Below are 26,082 nucleotides of genomic sequence, written 5' to 3' on the forward strand. Positions count from 1 at the left end.
TTTGAGGTATCTAATATTCAAAAAAGATAATGTTATATCTAAAAAGATTTTATTAAGATTATTATTATTTGCTACAAATAATACAAAAAAGATACTCAAATAATTTTATTATTATTTTTTTATCATGAAAAGGAATAAATAGAAAAAGGGACACACTTGATACAAAGAAAATTACTAAAGGTGTCTTAAAAGAGGAGATTGTGTATCATATAAAATCTATTGCCCCATGCAAATTTGTCTTATTAGCTCTAATTTCCCCTTTTGCATTCATATTCCATATTTTTCTCCTTTTTAGAATAACTCCAGAATAAGAACCTTATATATGTTTGAGAGATTCAGAGATTGACACATAATTTTTTGTGAATTACAGTAATAAGACAAGGAGAGATGGGTCGGGCAAGCTTGAAATAGCGAAGATTGAAAATGCCAACAGTAGGAAGTCCACTTTCAAGAAAGAGAAGGGCTGGTTTAATGAAGAAAGCTCATGAGCTTTCTGTTTTAATGTTGATGCTGAGATCGCAATTATTGTGTTCTCAAGCACCTGGGAAGCTTTTTGAGTTTGCTAGTTTAAGGTCTACTTTCTCTCTCTCTCACCCCCTCTCTCTCTCCCTCTCACCTCTCTCTTTCTTCTCTCTCTCTCTCTCTCTCTCTCTCTCTCTCTCTATCTCCCCCCCTCTTTATTTTCTTGATCTCTCCCTCTCTCTGTTATCTCTCTCTCTATTTTCTATCTCTCTCTGTTTTCTTGATCTCTCCCTCACTCTTTTTATTTTGATTTACTTCTGTTATAATTTGTTGCTGAATATGTTTATTTTGACATGTTATCTTTAATTTTATTGCCTTAGGTGTAACATAATTATAAGATTACTGTGGCTGCTAATCTTGGTTTATAAGGGGTTTTAATTTAGTATATATGCTTGTCGGTTTTAATTAATATATCTGTATTTCTGCCTAAATTGATGAAATCTTGTTGTTAAATATGATGGCATTCTATAATCCGATATGAACTATGTGTTGCTGCGTTGCTCTGATCAATGAGAGTCATATCTGATATGAACAATGTGTTGCTGCGTGGCTCTGTGTCAATGAGAGTGAAATCCGATATATTTGAACAATTTTTAAAGTCTAGGGACAAGTTTTGACGGTTCAAAGTAATTAATTAAACATGAGAAGATGTCTGAATGAATGTTTGATTGATAGGAGAGTACTTCTGCTTTATAACGAAGCCTTTTCACTAAAGATATCTTGTTTGGAGATCAAAGTGACCTAATACTAGTAACATATCAAAACTTGTTAGGCAGTTGGGGCTTATAATTAACCAAAATGATCTCTTCTTGAACCCTACATTGATGGAGGACCATTTCTCACCGGAGAACACGGGTGGATGGTAGATGCTTAGTATAGTTCTTGAATATTATCTGCGAGAGACAATATAAGCATATATCCATGTTTGTTTTTTGGATAATCCTGTGTACAATAAGTTCTTTTGTTGGTTAGTGTAAAACATTTTGTTAGTATACTTATCATTTCTTCACTATTGCAGTATGGAGCATACACTTGCACGATTCAACAAATCTGTAGAATCGAAAAATTCTGCAATCGAGCATAAGGTACTGGTCTTTATTAAAAATGAGTGTCATTTTTAACAATGATGGGACTCTTACATGGCATATTATAGTACTCTTAATTGCGTAATTTCCTTATTGATCATCTTATTCCACAAAATAGTCACTAGCATGATATGCTCATTGTTGTAGTTGAACATTTCTATAAATCAACATACGTGATGCTCATTGTAGTTGAACATTTATTCTAGTTTTAATTTGTTTATTTGCCTTCATGTAATGTACTACATTTCAGGGTACGGATGTTTTAGAAGTGGAATGTCTGAAACAGGACATTGCAGATCTCCAACTAAAAAATATGTAAGTTTCCTTATACCTGCCAAGTCGTCAAACAGTTGTTTTTGGAAGAAGATACTTATTGCTATCATGTTTTTCATTTTCTATAGGCAGTTATTGGGGAAGGACCTTACTGGCTTGGGCTTGAAAAAATTGCAAGAGTTGGAGCAGCAATTGAATGAAGGGTTATTATCTGTCAAGGACAAGAAGGTTTATTTACGCATCTCCCTGTAACTTAATATATCTATAAATTGAATTGTTTTATGCAGAAAAACGGCTATCTTAACATAATGTTAAATTATTTCAGGAGCAACTACTGATGGAGGAACTGGACCTATCTAGGAAAAAGGTACAAAGTTACAATTTTGATCTTCTATACAGTTATGACTAGCTTCAAATTGTTTGATGAAGAAATTACGTGAATTTATTCAACCTTAAAGAACAATTGGATGTAAATATGACTCTGATAATTCTAGTAATGTACATAAGTGATGTCCCATGTAGATTTGTGTTTTTATTTGCAAGTCAAATTCGCGGATTAAGTAAATAATATAGTATCTTGCAATTTATTTAGCCAAAAAAAAGTGTCCTGCAAGTATAGCGATCAATATGTACAAGAAGCATGATGCTAGACTGCAAGAAAGAGAAAAGAAAAATTACATGACTGATGTGGTGTTTACGACTAATGAAAGACCACAACATGTACTGTGGTATCGAAAGAACGTTATAACTAATTTTTTCACTTCCCTCACTACCAGGAACAGGAGTTCATAATGGAAAATGCTACCCTGCGCAGAAAGGTAAATCAATTATCCTTTAGAAGAATTCGTTTTATGTTCTGTCCCATATACGTAGTTTCTAAATAATACTGTAATACTTTCATTTTTTTTGATATATTGGTTTCATATTTTTAATATGATTGCAGATTGAGTGGCTTCAAAGTTTTTTCCCCTTAAATGTGTTCCCAGAGTCAGGCTACCTTGAACGTGAAGTGCCAAGGAATAAGCATGAAGTGCCAAGGAAATTGTCTCCCAAAAGACAAGCATCCTTAAGTCAGAATACAGAGTGTCAAACTGAAGATGAAAATGGAGAGTTTATGATGACCTTATTCCTCGGGTAATTCAACTTCTTAAGAAGCGTTGTGCTTTGATTTTCAACGATATCCAGAGAGTATTTTATTAGCATTCTTACATTGTCTTCCCTTTTTTGAGTTCTCTCAGTCTCATTAACGATAACATTTTATCGTATTCAGTCAGTTTAATTCAGTCTTTTTGCATGCACAGCCCCCTCCTGATAATGGTCAAAGGAATAGGAAGACTCCGGAAAAAGACACTGGAACTCCATCTGGTACTTCCCACAGTCAGATTGAGTAATGATTCCTGCCTTTTGTTGCTTGCCGAAGACCATTTTGAAAATGGAAGTTATTTTGAATATGCATTAGTTGTCCGACTACTTAGCTTCGTATATGACCTCCTCCCCCTTCTCTTCCCCTTCTGATCAATGATTTTATGATGTTCTGGTAATTACATAGATGATGATCATTATATAGTGAAACGTTTTGTGGGGTAAATTTTGAAGACAAAAGTTGTAGTTATAAGCTACTCTTTTTGCTTGGGTCGCAATTAATATTTTGTTCATTTTGTTTCTTGAGACTAATGTTGAAGTTGGAAGAGAGGTATTCTTCCCTTTATTCAATTAGTACTTTGGGGTGCTTTACGAAGCATACATTCTGATCTTGGCAATTTCTATTGGAGTTGTTTTATGAAACATATGTGCTACATTATGTTTTACTGGTTTTGTTACTCAGAGACTAATGTCAGAGTTATTAATGAGACACTCTTCCCTTCATTCAGCTCATACTTTGAGATGCTTTTGTAACCCGTACATGCTAATTTGGGCAATCTCTCTCGGAGATTTTTAATGGAGAACATATGTGTTAAATTGATATTTTGCTGGTTTTGTTATTCGAGACTTATGTCAGAGTTAGTAACAAGATATTCTCCCGTAGCACTCCTCTTGATCAACCTCTTGATTAACAGATAAAAGAGTTTCTTGAAAAAGATGAGAATCACGAGGATAAACTAGGTCATCTAACATATCAATATCCCACTCTTTCGTACCCGCCTCCATTTGACTAGAAAGTTTTCTGATGCAAGAGACCGGGATGGTAAGAAATTATCCAAGGATTTTTATTATCAGGGAGCCAGGTTTCCCTGTTAAATTCACATTATGCTTTGAAAGATGGATTTCTTAACTTGAGAGACTCTTGTGATAATTTAATTGCTAAGGTGCCTATGACCAAGAATCGTATGTTTATCCTCAAAATTGAAAATGATGGTCCAAAATGTTTAAAGCCTTATGTTGGAGATTCTTCTTGTCTTTGTCATCTTAGGGTTGGGCACTTAAATTTTGAAGGATTAAATTCACTATCTAAGAAGCACATAGTGAATGGTTTGTCGCACATCAATCATCCAAATCAAATTTGTGAATGATGTCTATACGGAAAGTAATCAAGAAGGAGTTTTCTAAATGAATCTATGACAAGAGCAAATGAGTCAATTGAACTTATTCACTCGGATGTATGTGGGCCTTTTAATCCTACATTTTTATAGCAAAAACTGTTATTTCTTATTATTTATTGATGATTTTAGCCGCAAGATATGGGTATACTTTCTCAAAGAGAAGTCTCAAGTTTTTGGATACTATAAAAAATTCAAAACCCAAGTTGAAAAGCAGAGCGAATGTCAAAGAAAAGTAATTCATTAGGATCGCAGGAGGCGAATTCAATTCAAATGAGTTCTTAAAAATCTGTGAAGATCATGGAATAAGAAGACCCATAACGATGCCAAGATCACCTCAATAAAACGGAGTCTCGGAAAGAAAAAATAGAAGTTGTCTTAATATGGCTCGAAGCATGCTAAAGAGCAAAAATATGCCTTAGGAATTTTGGGCCGAAGCGGTAGATTGTGCCGTTTTCTTGTAATATTGATGTCCAACAAGAGGTGTCAAAGACATGACTCTACAACAAACATGGAAAGGAAAAAGACCATCTTTTACTCACTTACGAGTTTTTGGAAGCATAACTTATGCACATATCGATGATGAGCTACGAACAAAGTTGGATTAAAAAGTGAGAAGTATGTCTTTGTTGGCTATAATGCAAGAGCAAAGGGGTACAAACTTTACAACCCCTTCAATGGAATTTTTTTTTATTAGTATAGATGTTGTGTTTGATGAAGAAAGCTCATGGGATTGGAGCAATGCACAAGAAGATTAAAATTTTTTCCCATTTGTTGATGAAGAAGATATTGAAGAAAATTATGGCAACATATCACTCCTTCCACATCACCATGAGCAACAAGTAGTGATGGAGAAACCACTCCTTCATCTTCTTCAAGTGATAGTGATGAGACACCGTCAAGTAACTATAGAAGTCTTCAAGAAATTTATGATGAAACGTATGAGGTTCCCGCCATTTCCGACTTAATTCTACTTTATCTTCTAGCGAAATCTGAACCAACAAGCTTCAAAGAAGCCGTGCAAGATGAAAGGTGGAAGAAAGCAATGGAAGAGAAGATTGAGTCTATCAAGAAGAATGACACATGGGAGTTAACAACCCTTCCTAAAGGGTAGAAGCTATTGGTGTGAAATGAGTATATAAGGTGAAGAAAAATGCTCAAAGCATGGTTTAAAAATACAAGGTAAGATGGTTAGCCAAAGGTTACAATCAAATACATGGAGTAGATTATGATGAAGTATTGGCACTGGTTGCAGGAATGGAGACTATAAGGCTAATAATCTCGTTAGCGGTAAAAAATAGATGGAAAATTCATAATGGATGTAAAATCTACCTTTTTGAATGGTGTTTTTGAAGAAACTGTGTATGTGGAGCAACCATTGGGATACATCGTGAAAGTACAAGGAAAAGTATTAGTTAAATAAGACCCTATACGGATTGAAATAAGCGCCAAGGGCGTGGAATAGTAGACTTGACAAATACTTTCAAACTTAAGGATTTCACAAGTGTCCTCATGAACATGCTCAATATGCCAAGGTTACAAAAAATGAAGAATTTCATCTTGCGTGCTTGTATGTGAATGATTTAATATTTGCGGGAAATAGTCCTAGTATGTTTGAGAAATTTATGAAAGACATGAGAAGAGAATTTTAGATGACCAACATTGGGCCTATGTCTTACTATCTTGGCATTGAAGTGAAGCAAATGAATGATGGAATACCAATATCACAAGGAAACTACACAAGGGAGATTTTGAAGAAGTTCAAGTTGGAAAATTATCAAGCCGTTAGCACCCCTATTGAGTGTGGATCAAAGGTGTCAAATTTAGAAGAAGGTGAGAAGGCGGATCACCTTACTTCAAAAGTCTTATGGGAAGTTTGAGATACTTGACATGCACGAAGCCCGACATACTTTATAGTGTTGGACTTGTTAGTCGCTACATGGAGACTCCAACAACACCACACTTCAAGGCGGGTAAGAGAATTCTTTGTTATCTTAAAGGTACGATGGATTATGGGTTATTTTATCATTATTCTAATTAGTTCAAATTTGTTAGATACTGTGATAGTGATTGGGGCGGTAACATTGATGAGGAAAAGAGTACCCCCGAATATGTGTTCTTTATGAGTGACACATCTTTTTCATGGAGTTCAAAAAAAATAACACATTTTACTTTATCTACTTTTGAAGCGGAATATGTGGCGGCATGCTCTTGTGTTTGTCAAGCTATAAGGTTAAGGAAATTTTTGGGGAAGCTCAACATGCCAGAAAATGAGTCTACTGAAATATTGGTTGATAATAAGTCTACTATAGCTTTGGCGAAAAATCCGGTGTTTCATGAACAGAGCAAGCCTATTGACACAAAATATCATTATTCGAGAGTGCATTGTAAGAAATGAAGTGGAGGTCAACTATGTGAAGTCCCAAGCTCAAAGATCAAATCTTTGACATCTTTACAAAGCCTCTCAAGAGTGACGTCTTTAACAAATATCGGAGCCTGCTTGTGATAGTCAAAATTAAGGAAGGGTGTTAAAAATAAAATATAATTTTTACTTGAAATAATAGAAGTGTTTGGATTAAAACTTGTTGAAAATCGAGCCGAGACCCGGCTTGATTTATAATTTTAAAAGTTAATGAGATAATTGTTTTGTCTTCGCATGGGCTTCCCAAGGATGGGCTCCCCTGCTGGTATCTTAATCTATTTAACAAATGTCATAATTCAAGGCATAAATAAATAGCAATTAAACATTCATTTATAAATAGTGGAAGATGAGTCAAGTACATGCTTATGGCCTCGGGGGGGGGGGGGGTACCTATATAGCACTACCCCGGAGACTTAGAAATATTTTAATAATACTAAGTCTAAAAAGAACAATATAACTGATAATACTTACGGAGATGCTCCGCATTCTAGGCTCGTGGGATCAACTTGTCCTGTATATCATTGAGATGGTAGGTTCCATCCCAGAGTATTGATTTTATCTTGTAGGGGTCTTCCCAATTTGCCCCAAATACTTCATGGATCACCACCTTGGTGTTTGGCATGACCCGGCGCAGAACCAAGTCTCCCGCTTTAAAAGTCCGTGCTCGAACCTTGTTGTTGTAATATCGAGTTGTCCTCTGCTGATATGTTGTTATCCTGATATGAGCATCCTCTCGAGTCTCCTCAATCATGTCCAAGTAGAGATGATGGTTAACCTTATTCGCCTCTGAGTCATAATTATCCCTTTGAAAGGATCCATAGGAAGAAGATTGTGAGCAAATCCGATTTGAATCAACGAACTCGCATTATGCGAAGAGAGAATACAAGAACGAGATGCGAGCTCATGGGCCCGGCTCGCTAACGGGAGTATACATGCAATAATTGTTATTAAGCAATGATGTGAGCTTATTTCACTTAAGTTTATCATTAATTCATTTTACTTGTTGTACATAAAAAGTAACGCCGACATATAAGAGTGTAAAATAAGAGACAGGAAGATGATGCGAACTGGTGGGTTCAATATGCTGGCAAAGTAAAAATACCTGACATATCCGGCCAAGGCTTTGATAAACCTGGGCCAGTAGGGGCACATTAAAAATAAAGAAAATTAATGAGGAAATTGGGCTAGCATGGAAAAATAGGTGCGAGAACAGAAGACTTGAAAACAACTATAGGTGAACATAAGTTTAGAGTTGAGGCCCGAAAGAAATATACATAAATACATACGCAAGGAAAATGGGTTGCCCATTTCCCCATCAAAAATTTCATCAAATTAAATTAAACTAAAGCTTGTTGGCATCTGCCTCTTTCTGGGCCTGCTCAGCTGCTACCCGAGCCTCCTTTACCATCTTGGCATCCATCTCCATCTCCAACTTCAGTTTTTTGGCATTTCTAGCCGTACCTGCGCCTAGAGCACCCCAATCGAAGTCAGGAACCTTACTAATAAAAATATTTATGAAATTTCTTGCTCCCAGGTTTCTAGCATCGGCAAGAGCGGCCTCCCGGCTCGCGGTCAAGGCAGACAACGATCCCTCCATCTCCGTCACCTTCTCCTTGATGGCCTCCTTCTCCTCCTTCTAGTCATCCGCGGCAAGGTTGTGGGTTTTTTTTCTGCTCCCTAAGCACCTTCTCATGAGCAGAGACTGATCAAATATCTTTTGATTATAGTTGTTTACAAGTTTGACCTTCTCCTGCCCGTGCTCATTAACCTTGCTCTGAAGGGACTTCACCTTAGCATCCAACTTCAAGTTAGCCTGGCTGATGGCTCGAATTTCTCGAGTCTTAAACACCTGGAGGAAGTGCACCTGGGCAGCGGCCTTGGTCAATGCATCATTATTGGCCTCAAGAGAAGTTGAGGTCCAATTTTTTAGGTCCTGGTTTGACATTGGACCGCAAGCCGGACAAACGTGGTCTCGACCGCACTAGCAAAGGAAGAAGTAGGAAGAGGGACATCGGCTGGAACAGTTCTTTTTGGATCAGGCTCACAGGTTTTCCCGTCCTTACGGCCGTGACACCTTTTTATGATATACAAAGTGATAGCCGCCGTGTATCCATTCGAGTTAATCTGAAGCGGGGCAAGCTGGTAGTACTCGTACACATCTTTGATGAAAGGATGGAGATGTGAAGAAATTCCTAGCCTGACTAGGAAGTTGGACAAGACCATGCGAGGCACCCTACCTTCATTTTCCTGATGGTTGAATCTGTAGCATCGCATGTGCGGCTTGGGGAGAATCACCTGACCCTCGAGCTGGAACTGGTCAACGATGTAAGCTAGATGCTTCTGGGTAAGTGAGGGGGCCAAGTCACGGCAGGCGAGGACTTTTGTCTCTTCCTGGGCCGAGGTAGAACTTTCCTCCCCATCTGAAATGATTTGCTTCCTAAAGATGATCTCACCCTCGAGCTCGGGCTGAACAGGATGCACTGGTTCAGGACAGGCAGTGGGGGCGGAGGCATAATTGCATACATTAACCTGACTTATGACATCAGCCACCTCCTCCCACATTGGAGGGTCGTAAGACCAATGTGAGCCATCCTCTTCACCCTCGAGCCCTAGAATGGGGTATTTTGCAGCAGCTAGCTTCTTTCCTTTATTGGTGTCATAGTAAGCGCTGCCCAGATCAATGTCGATGGATTCAGAATCGAGATAAATGAGATCGAGGTCATTGGCTGCAACTTACTTAAGGTGAGCCTCTCTCTCTCAAGCCATTTCCCTCATAATCTCCTCTGCCCGCTCTTTGTCAATAGGAGTGGGCTCGTATCTTACAAGTTCCTCTATTCCAAGTGATGCAAGAATCTTGGAGAGGTCCATGAATCTATTTCTTCAATCGTAAATGTTGGTCTCCCTGTTATAATCTTCAGGGTTGGGGTCGAGATGGATGTTCAGCGAGGTGGAACCACTGGCTCGCTTCTCTTTTTCAACTCTAGCTATGTTCATGGCTCCATATGGGTTGATAGTAGAGCCAGGAGAAATAGGTTGGCTAAGGCGTCCAAAAATAAGGTGAGCTCGCGTTGGAAGTCTTTTGAGCCTCGTTGCTCAGGTGGATATTGATTGAGAGGACAAGGGGTGACCGAAGAGTGATCCGGACTCGAGGAAGAGCGAGACGATCCATAGGAGCGGGCTGAAGACGCACTCGACATCTGTAAAAGATGGTGACTATTAGTGTTTGGCCCTAAAAAATGAAAATAGAAATGGGGTCGCACCTTAGTGTCCTCGCGTCGCACATGAAAATAGGATCGCACCTAAAAGTCTACGCGAGCTCATAGGCTCGCATCATGGTGTGTGGGTAAGTGTGTTAAAGCGGGCTCGTATTGAATACATAGTATGTGCTCGAATGTGGCATGATAAATGATGAACAAACAACAACAAAAATGGGTGATTGTGGATCAAAATAGTACATGTAAATGATTCAAATGAAGATCCTGAAGAATCTAAGGCCGGAGAGTAACGCCGGCGGTAGACGGTTCTTGTGGTGATGAAGGTTTTAGCGAAGGTAGATCCTTGAGCAAAATGAGCAGCAATTTGTTAGTGTTTTTGGAAAGTTAAGAAATGAAGTTTGAAGTTCACATATTTATAGGGGATATGAGAGAGAAAGAGGAGTGACACGTGTTATCATCTCAGAGGTTGACACAGATCCCCATGCCAGTTGTCTTACAGATATTAGGCATTCAAAAAATACGACCATTGGATGGCGTGCGAGGCAGCCATGTGCGACTTCATGGGCTCGCACTACTCGCAGGAGCAGAAAAGTAAATGTTGAAAAATTCCTAGCCCCACAAATACGACCAGGAATTTTTGGGGTAGTTGTTATGCCTTCTTTTGGGGCATGGCCCATAAATAGGTCCATATGGGTATATTGAATTATCGGGATTAAATAAATGGATGCATGAGTGTTGGGCTCATAAGCATATTTGACATGCATGTTGCGCTTATAGCGCCAACACATGCATGTTGAGCCCGCACATGCGTGATGGGCTCATGAGCAAATACATGTTGGGCTAGCGCATGTGTGCTGGGCTCATGAGCTGATGTGTATGTTGGGCTTATAATATGCGAGTTGGGCTCATGGGCTGGTAGCGCGAGCTGGGCTCGTGCACTAGCATTTAATGAAATAACGAGGGGAAGACCCACTAGTGGGTTGAAAGAGAGTAGGTGCGGACCGAGGTGACTAGACCGACTTCCACTTAGAATAATTTATCTGAAATATGGAAAATAACCCATAGATGATTGGGTTGTTGGTGAATTTCGGGGCCGAGACGGGATATTCCTACAATCACGGGAATAAATGCGTAGATATCGCGATATTGTAGGAAGCGTGTGGGGAAAGTAGTGGTTTACGTGACTAATTGGCTGAAGGCCTGATTTAAGTCTGGGCTTGGGCTGTAAGGGTAGAAAAACACTAACCCTAACCTAGATGACTTGTTGCCTAAGAACTACGTGAGGCTTGATCCCTATAAATAGGGTACGTATACACTTGTATGAGATATGAGTCGATACTTGATAGAGAATAACCAAAACCTTATTCTTTCTTGAAGAGTCAACATACAAGCTCAACCACCATCATAGATAACATTCCTCCGCCTCAAATCACCATATTCGATCTTTATTCCGGCCAATAACCTCCAAAACACTGTTATACGAAATTCTCCCTATAACACACCTTTACTCCGTCATTTTTAAACAAATTCACCTTCTGACACATTGGAGTGCGCACACTTTTACAACCCTCTATATGAAATTTTTTCAAGATCTCATTTGCATACTTCTATTGACATATAAAAATTTCACCTTGATTTTGCTTGATTTCAATTCCAAGAAAGTAAGACATTTCTCTAAGATCCGAAATTTCAAATGCTTGCATCATATCTTCCTTGAACTTTTGTATAAGTTTAATGTTGCTGCCAGTTACCAAAAGATCATTAACATATAATGATACAATAATGAGATCATTTTACTCACTTTTATTAAATAAAGTGGACTCACTAAGGCTTTTAACAAAGCCTAAGTTCAACAAGTATTGAAACTATAATTGGATAAGTATCTCAGTTTTTGGATCAACAAACTTATCATCGAATTGGATTTATTATCGAATTATTATTTAATCATTCTCTATCAACATCCCGTCATCGATTAAGAGCAAAATCACACTAATATCGCACATTTAAATTTAAAATTTAAAAAAATTCTCTATGTACCGTTGAACTTTAAAATTTTCAAAATTTAAATAAATAATAGGGATAAATTCATGTTTGGACCAACTTGTGGACTGAGATTTTTTTTAAAGAAAACCTGATTCTAGCCCATTCAAAAAAATTCCATGAATAAATGTTCAATTCAGACCAAACCAATGATAATAAAATGAAATGATCATCGTGCGAGCAATGCAGTTTTTTTCTCAAGATGAAATTTTCAAACCGCTGTCGCACTGCGTAACCTCATAAACCGCATTAATCATACCATGAAAATGTAGTGCAGTATGGTGCGGTTTGTACGATTTATATATTCAAAAAAATAGTTATTACATATAAGTATAATAAAAATTTAACTCACATAGAGGCTAAGACTATTATGTCCTTGATATAAAATAAAAATTATGTCGGTAAAATTAATAATATTTAAGCTAGGTACGATTTGAACCACATTGTTAAAAATATCAAACTGCAAACAATATTACATCGCGTGGTTTATCAAAAAATTCAAATCGCATCATAAAAACTAAAAACCGCATTTTACGGTACAATGTGACGATGAAGACGATTTTTGCGGTTTGTGCGGTTTGATAATCACTCGTACTAAAAGAGGTTTATCTCTTTGAGAAATCTCAACCATTTCAATTAAAAAAGAAGAGAATCAAATATCTGTATATTTGAATTAAATTTGAGGTATCTAATATTCAAAAAAGATAATGTTATATCTAAAAAGATTTTATTAAGATTATTTATTATTTGCTACAAAAATACAAAAAAGATACTCAAATAATTTTATTATTATTTTTTATCATGAAAAGGAAATAAATAGAAAAAGGGACACACTTGATACAAAGAAAATTACTAAAGGTGTCTTAAAAGAGGAGATTGTCTATCATTTAAAATCTATTGCCCCATGCAAATTTGTCTTATTAGCTCTAATTTCCCCTTTTTGCATTTCATATTCCATATTTTTCTCCTTTTTTAGAATAACTCCAGAATAAGAACCTTATATATAGTTTGAGAGATTCAGAGATTGACACATAATTTTTTGTGAATTACAGTAAATAAAGACAAGGAGAGATGGGTCGGGCAAAGCTTGAAATAGCGAAGATTGAAAATGCCAACAGCAGGCAGTCCACTTTCAAGAAGAGAAGGGCTGGTTTAATGAAGAAAGCTCATGAGCTTTCTGTTTTATGTGATGCTGAGATCGCAATTATTGTGTTCTCAAGCACTGGGAAGCTTTTTGAGTTTGCTAGTTCAAGGTCTACTTTCTCTCTCTCTCTCACCCCCTCTCTCTCCCTCTCACCTCTATCCCTCTCACCTCTCTCTTTCTTCTCTCTCTCTCTCTCTCTCTCTCTCTCTCTATCTCCCCCCCTCTTTATTTTCTTGATCTCTCCCTCTCTCTGTTATCTCTCTCTCTCTATTTTCTATCTCTCTCTGTTTTCTTGATCTCTCCCTCACTCTTTTTATTTTGATTTACTTCTGTTATAATTTGTTGCTGAATATGTTTATTTTGACATGTTATCTTTAATTTTATTGCCTTAGGTATAACATAATTATAAGATTACTGTGGCTGCTAATCTTGGTTTATAAGGGGTTTTAATTTAGTATATATGCTTGTCGGTTTTAATTAATATATCTGTATTTCTGCCTAAATTGATGAAATCTTGTTGTTAAATATGATGGCATTCTATAATCCGATATGAACTATGTGTTGCTGCGTTGCTCTGATCAATGAGAGTCATATCTGATATGAACAATGTGTTGCTGCGTGGCTCTGTGTCAATGAGAGTGAAATCCGATATATTTGAACAATTTTTAAAGTCTAGGGACAAGTTTTGACGGTTCAAAGTAATTAATTAAACATGAGAAGATGTCTGAATGAATGTTTGATTGATAGGAGAGTACTTCTGCTTTATAACGAAGCCTTTTCACTAAAGATATCTTGTTTGGAGATCAAAGTGACCTAATACTAGTAACATATCAAAACTTGTTAGGCAGTTGGGGCTTATAATTAACCAAAATGATCTCTTCTTGAACCCTACATTGATGGAGGACCATTTCTCACCGGAGAACACGGGTGGATGGTAGATGCTTAGTATAGTTCTTGAATATTATCTGCGAGAGACAATATAAGCATATATCCATGTTTGTTTTTTGGATAATCCTGTGTACAATAAGTTCTTTTGTTGGTTAGTGTAAAACATTTTGTTAGTATACTTATCATTTCTTCACTATTGCAGTATGGAGCATACACTTGCACGATTCAACAAATCTGTAGAATCGAAAAATTCTGCAATCGAGCATAAGGTACTGGTCTTTATTAAAAATGAGTGTCATTTTTAACAATGATGGGACTCTTACATGGCATATTATAGTACTCTTAATTGCGTAATTTCCTTATTGATCATCTTATTCCACAAAATAGTCACTAGCATGATATGCTCATTGTTGTAGTTGAACATTTCTATAAATCAACATACGTGATGCTCATTGTAGTTGAACATTTATTCTAGTTTTAATTTGTTTATTTGCCTTCATGTAATGTACTACATTTCAGGGTACGGATGTTTTAGAAGTGGAATGTCTGAAACAGGACATTGCAGATCTCCAACTAAAAAATATGTAAGTTTCCTTATACCTGCCAAGTCGTCAAACAGTTGTTTTTGGAAGAAGATACTTATTGCTATCATGTTTTTCATTTTCTATAGGCAGTTATTGGGGAAGGACCTTACTGGCTTGGGCTTGAAAAAATTGCAAGAGTTGGAGCAGCAATTGAATGAAGGGTTATTATCTGTCAAGGACAAGAAGGTTTATTTACGCATCTCCCTGTAACTTAATATATCTATAAATTGAATTGTTTTATGCAGAAAAACGGCTATCTTAACATAATGTTAAATTATTTCAGGAGCAACTACTGATGGAGGAACTGGACCTATCTAGGAAAAAGGTACAAAGTTACAGTTTTGATCTTCTATACAGTTATGACTAGCTTCAAATTGTTTGATGAAGAAATTACGTGAATTTATTCAACCTTAAAGAACAATTGGATGTAAATATGACTCTGATAATTCTAGTAATGTACATAGGTGATGTCCCATGTAGATTTGTGTTTTTATTTGCAAGTCAAATTCGCGGATTAAGTAAATAATATAGTATCTTGCAATTTATTTAGCCAAAAAAAAGTGTCCTGCAAGTATAGCGATCAATATGTACAAGAAGCATGATGCTAGACTGCAAGAAAGAGAAAAGAAAAATTACATGACTGATGTGGTGTTTACGACTAATGAAAGACCACAACATGTATTGTGGTATCGAAAGAACGTTATAACTAATTTTTTCACTTCCCTCACTACCAGGAACAGGAGTTCATAATGGAAAATGCTACCCTGCGCAGAAAGGTAAATCAATTATCCTTTAGAAGAATTCGTTTTATGTTCTGTCCCATATACGTAGTTTCTAAATAATACTGTAATACTTTCATTTTTTTTTGATATATTGGTTTCATATTTTTAATATGATTGCAGATTGAGTGGCTTCAAAGTTTTTTCCCCTTAAATGCGTTCCCAGAGTCAGGCTACCTTGAACGTGAAGTGCCAAGGAATAAGCATGAAGTGCCAAGGAAATTGTCTCCCAAAAGACAAGCATCCTTAAGTCAGAATACAGAGTGTCAAACTGAAGATGAAAATGGAGAGTTTATGATGACCTTATTCCTCGGGTAATTCAACTTCTTAAGAAGCGTTGTGCTTTGATTTTCAACGATATCCAGAGAGTATTTTATTAGCATTCTTACATTGTCTTCCCTTTTTTGAGTTCTCTCAGTCTCATTAACGATAACATTTTATCGTATTCAGTCAGTTTAATTCAGTCTTTTTGCATGCACAGCCCCCTCCTGATAATGGTCAAAGGAAAAGGAAGACTCCGGAAAAAGACACTGGAACTCCAGCTGGTACTTCCCACAGTCAGATTGAGTAATGATTCCTGCCTTTTGTTGCTTGCCGAAGACCATTTTGAAAATGGAAGTTATTTTGAATATGCATTAGTTGTCCGACTACTTAGCTTCGTATATGACCTCCTCCCCCTTCTCTTCCCCTTCTGATCAATGATTTTATGATGTTCTGGTAATTACATAGATGATGATCATTATATAGTGAAACGTTTTGTGGGGTAAATTTTGAAGACAAAAGTTGTAGTTATAAGCTACTCTTTTTGCTTGGGTCGCAATTAATATTTTGTTCATTTTGTTTCTTGAGACTAATGTTGAAGTTGGAAGAGAGGTATTCTTCCCTTTATTCAATTAGTACTTTGGGGTGCTTTACGAAGCATACATTCTGATCTTGGCAATTTCTATTGGAGTTGTTTTATGAAACATATGTGCTACATTATGTTTTACTGGTTTTGTTACTCAGAGACTAATGTCAGAGTTATTAATGAGACTACTCTTCCCTTCATTCAGCTCATACTTTGAGATGCTTTTGTAACCCGTACATGCTAATTTGGGCAATCTCTCTCGGAGATTTTTAATGGAGAACATATGTGTTAAATTGATATTTTGCTGGTTTTGTTATTCGAGACTTATGTCAGAGTTAGTAACAAGATATTCTCCCGTAGCACTCCTCTTGATCAACCTCTTGATTAACAGATAAAAGAGTTTCTTGAAAAAGATGAGAATCACGAGGATAAACTAGGTCATCTAACATATCAATATCCCACTCTTTCGTACCCGCCTCCATTTGACTAGAAAGTTTTCTGATGCAAGAGACCGGGATGGTAAGAAATTATCCAAGGATTTTTATTATCAGGGAGCCAGGTTTCCCTGTTAAATTCACATTATGCTTTGAAAGATGGATTTCTTAACTTGAGAGACTCTTGTGATAATTTAATTGCTAAGGTGCCTATGACCAAGAATCGTATGTTTATCCTCAAAATTGAAAATGATGGTCCAAAATGTTTAAAGCCTTATGTTGGAGATTCTTCTTGTCTTTGTCATCTTAGGGTTGGGCACTTAAATTTTGAAGGATTAAATTCACTATCTAAGAAGCACATAGTGAATGGTTTGTCGCACATCAATCATCCAAATCAAATTTGTGAATGATGTCTATACGGAAAGTAATCAAGAAGGAGTTTTCTAAATGAATCTATGACAAGAGCAAATGAGTCAATTGAACTTATTCACTCGGATGTATGTGGGCCTTTTAATCCTACATTTTTATAGCAAAAACTGTTATTTCTTATTATTTATTGATGATTTTAGCCGCAAGATATGGGTATACTTTCTCAAAGAGAAGTCTCAAGTTTTTGGATACTATAAAAAATTCAAAACCCAAGTTGAAAAGCAGAGCGAATGTCAAAGAAAAGTAATTCATTAGGATCGCAGGAGGCGAATTCAATTCAAATGAGTTCTTAAAAATCTGTGAAGATCATGGAATAAGAAGACCCATAACGATGCCAAGATCACCTCAATAAAACGGAGTCTCGGAAAGAAAAAATAGAAGTTGTCTTAATATGGCTCGAAGCATGCTAAAGAGCAAAAATATGCCTTAGGAATTTTGGGCCGAAGCGGTAGATTGTGCCGTTTTCTTGTAATATTGATGTCCAACAAGAGGTGTCAAAGACATGACTCTACAACAAACATGGAAAGGAAAAAGACCATCTTTTACTCACTTACGAGTGTTTGGAAGCATAACTTATGCACATATCGATGATGAGCTACGAACAAAGTTGGATTAAAAAGTGAGAAGTATGTCTTTGTTGGCTATAATGCAAGAGCAAAGGGGTACAAACTTTACAACCCCTTCAATGGAATTTTTTTTATTAGTATAGATGTTGTGTTTGATGAAGAAAGCTCATGGGATTGGAGCAATGCACAAGAAGATTATAATTTTTTCCCATTTGTTGATGAAGAAGATATTGAAGAAAATTATGGCAACATATCACTCCTTCCACATCACCATGAGCAACAAGTAGTGATGGAGAAACCACTCCTTCATCTTCTTCAAGTGATAGTGATGAGACACCGTCAAGTAACTATAGAAGTCTTCAAGAAATTTATGATGAAACGTATGAGGTTCCCGCCATTTCCGACTTAATTCTACTTTATCTTCTAGCGAAATCTGAACCAACAAGCTTCAAAGAAGCCGTGCAAGATGAAAGGTGGAAGAAAGCAATGGAAGAGAAGATTGAGTCTATCAAGAAGAATGACACATGGGAGTTAACAACCCTTCCTAAAGGGTAGAAGCTATTGGTGTGAAATGAGTATATAAGGTGAAGAAAAATGCTCAAAGCATGGTTTAAAAATACAAGGTAAGATGGTTAGCCAAAGGTTACAATCAAATACATGGAGTAGATTATGATGAAGTATTGGCACTGGTTGCAGGAATGGAGACTATAAGGCTAATAATCTCTTAGCGGTAAAAAATAGATGGAAAATTCATAATGGATGTAAAATCTACCTTTTTGAAATGGTGTTTTTGAAGAAACTGTGTATGTGGAGCAACCATTGGGATACATCGTGAAAGTACAAGGAAAAGTATTAGTTAAATAAGACCCTATACGGATTGAAATAAGCGCCAAGGGCGTGGAATAGTAGACTTGACAAATACTTTCAAATCTTAAGGATTTCACAAGTGTCCTCATGAACATGCTCAATATGCCAAGGTTACAAAAAATGAAGAATTTCATCTTGCGTGCTTGTATGTGAATGATTTAATATTTGCAGGGAAATAGTCCTAGTATGTTTGAGAAATTTATGAAAGACATGAGAAGAGAATTTAGATGACCAACATTGGGCCTATGTCTTACTATCTTGGCATTGAAGTGAAGCAAATGAATGATGGAATACCAATATCACAAGGAAACTACACAAGGGAGATTTTGAAGAAGTTCAAGTTGGAAAATTATCAAGCCGTTAGCACCCCTATTGAGTGTGGATCAAAGGTGTCAAATTTAGAAGAAGGTGAGAAGGCGGATCACCTTACTTCAAAAGTCTTATGGGAAGTTTGAGATACTTGACATGCACGAAGCCCGACATACTTTATAGTGTTGGACTTGTTAGTCGCTACATGGAGACTCCAACAACACCACACTTGAAGGCGGGTAAGAGAATTCTTTGTTATCTTAAAGGTACGATGGATTATGGGTTATTTTATCATCGTTCTAATTAGTTCAAATTTGTTAGATACTGTGATAGTGATTGGGGCGGTGACATTGATGAGCAAAAGAGTACCCCCGAATATGTGTTCTTTATGAGTGACACATCTTTTTCATAGAGTTCAAAAAAACAACACATTTTACTTTATCTACTTTTGAATGGAATATGTGGCGGCATGCTCTTGTGTTTGTCAAGCTATAAGGTTAAGGAAATTTTTGGGGAAGCTCAACATGCCAGAAAATGAGTCTACTGAAATATTGGTTGATAATAAGTCTGTTATAGCTTTGGCGAAAAATCCGGTGTTTCATGAACGGAGCAAGCCTATTGACACAAAATATCATTATTCGAGAGTGCATTGCAAGAAATGAAGTGGAGGTCAACTATTTGAAGTCCCAAGCTCAAAGATCAAATCTTTGACATCTTTACAAAGCCTCTCAAGAGTGACGTCTTCAACAAATATCGGAGCCTGCTTGGGATAGTCAAAATTAAGGAAGGGTGTTAAAAATAAAATATAATTTTTACTTAAAATAATAGAAGTGTTTGGATTATTCTATATTTTTCTTGATTTTGTCTGTATGAGTCTAATCTCTAGAACTATCCACAGATTATTCTAGTAGTGTGTCCTTTAAAATCTAGCATTTAAACAAGAGTGTTTTGAACTCTAGCAATTAAGTAAGTGTCTAGATTTTTCCATGGAGTCGTATATATAGCCTTGTACCAAATCATTTGTGATCAAGTCATTTTCAAGGTATATAGTTTATATAAAATACCTCTTCTCCTAAATATTTTGAGTTGTGTGATTTTGAGGGAGATCCTTTCTTTCAACAACTACCCCTAGCTGTTTATATGACTCCCTCCCCTTCCGATAAATGATTTTAGTTACATAGATGACGATCATTTCATAGCAAAACATTTTTCTCCTCCTTCTCTCCCGTTTTCTCTCTCCTCTCTCTCTCTCTCTCTCCCCCCCTCTCTCTCCCTCTCCTTCTAACTCATGTCTCACCCTTTTTCTAATCTAAAGCCGTGGCTGTGCTTGGTTTTTCTTCTTCTACAAATATATGTACTTGCATATGTGTTTCTTATGATTCTCGAAACCCTCTTTCGAGTTCCATTCGATTTTTCCAAATTAGAGATGGGATGGGTGGTTTTGTGGTTGATTATGGATGTTAAACATGTTTATGAGGTTTCTTAAGTGAATCAGTGAGGTTTCGTGGAAGAAAACCCCAAGTGGGGCATCTCCGAGACCTTGCCGCCACCGGTGATGAGCTCCGGCGAGCCGGCGGTTGACCATGATGCTTGTCTGAGTCATATATTATATATTTAAGCTAAATTAGTTAGTGCATGTTTATTTAGAGTGAAAATTCATTTCAAATGTTGATGCTATAGGTCGAATTATGTGTTTAGCTTGATTTCCTTTCGATTCGAAAGCATGCATATGTATGTTTATGGATTTTTCAAAGTTTTAAAGTTTAATTTCTTAAGAATGATTCGAATTTGGTGTGTAGTTCGAGGTGAAGTAATCAATTATTAGAAATGTTGTTGCATGTTATTTTTCTTAGAAAAACCCGAATGAAATTTTCGGTTTTAAAGAGAATTTTGAGTTTGACTTACTTGTTTAATTCGGTGGAGGTGATTCTGGTTATACCCTGTTCCAAGTAACCCTTTGTTCTAAGTACTTATACCCTGTTTTCATATTTTTGTTATCTTATGATCCTTTGACCCTAAGAGAGTCGTAATGAACCTTTCATATGTCATACCTTGATAACCTAGATTCCTTTGATAATCACTTGTACCTTGTTTATGCGTCGTTCTTTGAAACTATCCTAATAACGACCTTGTTATACCCTGCTTAATGTTTGATCATTTACTCAACTTACGACACCTGTTTATTTCCAATTTGTTCATTTTCCATGAATTCTTGAATTGAACTCAAGATTGACTTTCGACTTGAATGAGTCCAAACAGTTTCACGTATCGGTAAAGTTAAAATGAATTTAGCCAAACTTCCTTGTATTCCAACATAAAGGTTTTCCCAAATGAATTCCTAAAGGATTGGATAGAGACTTAAGAGGCTAGTGGGACTCGTCCAGTTACGTAAGAGACTAGCGGGTCTAGTCCAATATAAGGTTAAAATGATGTCATAGATACCTTAATGACTGGATGGAGGTCAATACAGGCTGATCACCTGTATTATACTTAAAAGATGGATATTCCAAGCAAGGATTCTTTGTGTTAAGTAATGAAAGAAAAAGTTTTATAAATGTTGCAACAAGCATTATGCTTTTCTTTTGATTTAAAGTTGAATAGTTTGAATTGAAACTTCCTTAAAATTCTGAGAATCTTGTTTGAGAACCCCGTCACTTTATTTTTTTATTGATGCTCATAGCTTAGAGCGATTTATCTCTCAAAGTGTGAAACTCTTTGAGAACCCTATCGATTGATTTTGAGAAACATTGGTTATACAAATTTGAAACTTAAAAGATTTTGAAACCTTTTTTTGGAACCCCTTTCTTAGAAATTGATAGAACTCCGCCACCTAGTTATTGAAATGAAATGCCTCTGATATTGTTGTTTATGTTGATATTTAGAACTGTGTATATAGTTACTTGATGAGCTTCTTTGCTCATTTATTTGTGTGACCTAATAATGGCATTTAAGAAAGAAGATGGCCAGACTTAGGCGCACTGCTTGCAAGAGCGTTCCTGGCGGTCCCTATCATGTCGTGGGATTTCAAATGCCAGATCAGGTAGATGCTGTGTGAGCAAGAGACAATAAGTTGGCGGGAAGTGTAATAGTTGAATAATATACTTTTGGGTTATCTGTCGATTCCAAGTCAGAATCGAATAATTTGGTTTTAATTATATAAAGGGTTGTAATAATACTATTTTGGTTGCTAGTTGTAATCTTGTCTCATACTTTATCCTGTTTAGATCTTGTTAGCTTCGGGGTTTATTATATTTCTGATGTTATTATATTAGTTTATTGGTGTTGTGGGTCCTCATTCCTAACCCCGAGTTTGATGGCGTTACAGTTTGGTATCAGAGCTACAGGATTTAGTCCCTAAGACAAGTTAAGATAAAAGGGTATTTTGGGTAATTAAGTATTACGAGAGTGTTCAACTCATATAGAGTTGAGTTAGACTATTATGTATAGTCTAAGTAAAGTGAATAGGTTGAGGTGGTAACTAGAGTTGGGGCATCGAGTTAGTTGGAGGTTTATTTCACCCTAATACTGTTTCTTGGCTGTTGTTTTATGTTTTATCTTAGGACCCTGATAATGGTAGTGATGCTGATTCTGATGATAGTTTTTTACTGGGATCACCTACGGAGCCCAGTACATTAGTTCAGACCTCTAGGAGGATCCGTCTGAGGACAATGACATTCATATGAAAATTTACCATCCTCATCATAAAAATATCTAATATATCGAAAGAAAATGATAAAAAAGAAATACCTCGAAGTAAGATAAATCAAAGTCCCATGTAATAATACTTTTGTGTTGGCTATATCTATATAAACATGAATGATTGACCAGAGACCCACGTCATAATACTTTAGTGTTAGTTATATTTATATAAACAAGAATGATTGATCGAGATATTTCAGATTTTTAGATGGGATGACCAGGATTTATACAAGTTAGAACATCTGTGGGTCGGGTATGGATTTATATGAGTAGGGTGTGTAGATATATGTATCTATATATTTCTAAATATATATATATAATATATCTATGTGTATGTATGTGCATGTGTATGTGTATGCGCATATATATACAGACATAAAATTAATGGAGCTAGCATAGTGTTTCTACAATTTAGATCATTGTAGGCATCATTTTTTGCTCGAAAAATATTTTTAAATTATTTGATTTACACATGCGTCACACTCGACTGTTATAATTCTTGTAATATCTTAAAAATCAAAATAAACACATCCAATATTAGACTAATACAATGATTAAAGATATCAATTGAATAATTAGTAAATAGATCTCCTCTTTAATAATGATATCAAATTGATTTAATCATTTTGAATGGTACTGGAACTCATCCAAAATAAAATACAGGATTTCGAGTACATATAAAATACAATTTTTGGTTAACTAACGATAGCACAAAATAAATAGAAAAGAATATAACATATCAAGATTCAGGTTTTCAGAACCATAAAATGGAAATGTTAACACACAAAATACACGTAAATGTAGGCTTTAAAGTTATAATTGGATACGTATCTCTATTTTCCGATCGATAAACTAATTGCTAAATTCTATATACATGACTCAATCAAAATATCAAAATTAATTTAAAATGGAACAAACACCCAAGTTATCCGGGATGACTTTTATTTGATTAGAGCTCGTGCCGGACATTTATCGGAGATTTTTATCATCCTCATCGTTATAGTATCTAATCAGTCGAGAGAAAACGAGAGGGAAAAGATACACTTACAAGTGAAATGAGATACACACCCATATTCATGTTATATATACATGATTTTTAGATGAAACAGTCTGGATTAATCTGGGTTATGATATTCGTGGGCTGAGGAAGAATTCGTAATAAACGACAAAGATATTTAGGGTTTTTAGATGGATCATTCAGGATTAATCCGGGTTATGACATTAGTGGGCTGAGTAGAAATTTACTGAGATTTTCTAGGTACGTACATTAATGGCCCGGGTAGTATGTGTATGCTTGTTTATGAGTGTGATTTTTTTTAAACAATTGGAAGTATGAAAGTTACACCTTTTTTTTACTACAAGTAAAACTTAAAAAATAATTATTAAATAAATATAAAAAATCACTCAGAAGAATTATGTTTTCAAGAAAAATTTAATTCCAAGAGTAATACATTACTTTAATATCATCTTTACTAAGTTTATCTTGTAAAAGATGATATCTTATTTAAATATTTTTTATTTAGCATGGGAAATTTATTTTTTTAATTAATTATATTTATTGGACTTGGATAAATTCACAATTATTAGTCGGTGTAGTATCAAATTTGATCGTAAAATTTGCCTGCATCCGTAGTATTCAAGCACAACACTTTGTAGCAGTTGAATATCAAATTTCAGGAATTGACATAAAAATTAAGTTTCTTTTGTATTAAAACTGGTAAGTCAGACATTTAGATTAAAACTTATACTTATCTGTTAATTTAATATATTTTCTAAAATATCAGGGTGTTAGGAGTTAAACTTACTACGATCATATATTTTCTCAGCATCCCCCTTGTTCAATCAGAGTTAGAATGATAAATTACAAGTTCTCCGAAAATTTAAGGCGTTAGGAGTTCAAGTTATCCCCATCATACGTTTTTTTAACAATCAATCTATAATTTTATGAAGTTAGGATACAACATGTACTTTTAGAATAACTAAAATAAACTTATGAATTTTTTTGACAAAAAAAATTGTTTAGAAAATTCATTATTACTATTGAACTTTAAAATTTTCAAAATTTAAATAAATAATAGGGATAAATTCATGTTTTGATTAGCATGTGGACTGGGATTTTATTTGTAGGAAAACCTGATTCTAGCGCATTCAAAGAAAGTCCATGACTAAATGTTCAATTCAGACCGAACCAATGATAATAAGAAGTAATGATTGTCGTGGGAGCGATGTGGTTTTTTTCTCAAACTAAGGGTCTGATAACAGAGCTTTACTTAAAATGTGCACAGAGGATAATTGGGATGTTCAACAAAGTAAGGCTGTAGCTCATCCCACGCGGGTAGAATGAAGGCGCAGATGAGCTAGCCAAGCTGGGATCGCGCCGGAAGGCCACTCTATTAGGGATCGTTCCCCTTGATATACAGAGGCGACCTAGTGTGCCCGAGAACGAGGTTGGTAACATTGGTGGTGGTCCCAACCTAACATGGATGACCCCTATCTTTGCCTACATAAAAGACGGATTGCTCTCAGACGGTAAGAATGAGGCAAGAAGGATGAGGTACAAGGCATCTCGCTATGTGGTATATGATGGGACTCTATATAGAAGAGGTTTTAATATGCCCCTTCTCAAGTGCATATAAGGAGATGAGTGTAACTATATTTTAAGGGAGGAACATAAGGGCATTTTTGGCAATCACTTGGGGGGTAGTTCCCTAGCTCAGAAGATCCTCCGTCAGGGTTACCATTGGCCAACATTGAAGAAAGACGCCTTTGAATTTTCTCGAGCTTGTGACAAGTGTTAGCGGTATACCAATTACTATAACAGCCCCATGGCTCCCCTCACATCCCTTATGAGTCCCTGGCCCTTCTCCATGTGGGGAATAGATTTGATTGGAGAGATGCCCAAAACAAAGGGGGGGTGTTAAATATGCAGTGATTGCGGTGGATTACTTCATGAAGTGGGCAGAAGCTGAGCCTCTGGCCACTATTACAGCAAAGAAGCTCAAAGAGTATGTGCATAGAGCCATTGTGTGTCGGTATGGCATCCCATACAAGCTGGTCTCTGATCAGGGAAAGCAATTTGATATCAAGGAAATAAGGGAATTCTGTGAGCAGTTGTGGATTCAGAAGAGTTTCAGTGCGGTTAGTCACCCTAAAAGTAATGGGCAGATTGAGGTTGTTAATAAGATCATCAAGCATACCTTGAAGGTAAAGCTGGCGGAGAAGAAATGAACATGGCAAGACAAGCTCCCACAGGTCTTGTGGTCCAATAACACTACCCCTAGAACCACAACTGGGGAAACACCTTTCTCTTTGGTGTATTGGTGTGAGGCCATGGTACCGGTTGAAGTGGGGGAAAGATCCTTTCAAAGGGATAATTATGACTCGGAGGCGAATAAGGTTAACCATCATCTCTACTTGGACATGATTGAGGAGACTTGAGAGG

At 36.2% G+C, this 26,082-nt stretch overlaps 3 protein-coding genes across 3 annotated transcripts; all 3 read left to right on the forward strand.

Moving 5' to 3' along the window:
* The first annotated feature begins 423 nt into the window (after positions 1-423).
* Positions 424-3,611, forward strand: LOC141666311 (uncharacterized). Its single transcript, XM_074472302.1, has 8 exons — positions 424-572; positions 1,541-1,607; positions 1,858-1,922; positions 2,009-2,108; positions 2,206-2,247; positions 2,657-2,698; positions 2,824-3,014; positions 3,182-3,611. Exons 1-8 carry the CDS (start codon positions 424-426, stop codon positions 3,393-3,395), a joined length of 870 nt encoding a protein of 289 aa, XP_074328403.1. The 3' UTR covers positions 3,396-3,611.
* A 9,433-nt stretch (positions 3,612-13,044) lies between these two features.
* LOC141668268 (uncharacterized) lies at positions 13,045-16,377 on the forward strand. Its single transcript, XM_074475067.1, has 8 exons — positions 13,045-13,347; positions 14,329-14,395; positions 14,646-14,710; positions 14,797-14,896; positions 14,994-15,035; positions 15,445-15,486; positions 15,613-15,803; positions 15,971-16,377. Exons 1-8 carry the CDS (start codon positions 13,166-13,168, stop codon positions 16,182-16,184), a joined length of 903 nt encoding a protein of 300 aa, XP_074331168.1. The 5' UTR covers positions 13,045-13,165; the 3' UTR covers positions 16,185-16,377.
* Positions 16,378-21,900: 5,523 nt separating this feature from the next.
* LOC141666312 (uncharacterized) lies at positions 21,901-25,868 on the forward strand. The gene is made up of 3 exons (XM_074472304.1): positions 21,901-21,981; positions 25,061-25,216; positions 25,596-25,868. Exons 1-3 carry the CDS (start codon positions 21,901-21,903, stop codon positions 25,866-25,868), a joined length of 510 nt encoding a protein of 169 aa, XP_074328405.1.
* The last annotated feature ends 214 nt before the right edge of the window (positions 25,869-26,082 follow it).

Source organism: Apium graveolens, chromosome 6 (assembly GCF_009905375.1).
Source record: "Apium graveolens cultivar Ventura chromosome 6, ASM990537v1, whole genome shotgun sequence".
Classification (NCBI taxonomy): Eukaryota; Viridiplantae; Streptophyta; class Magnoliopsida; order Apiales; family Apiaceae; genus Apium; species Apium graveolens.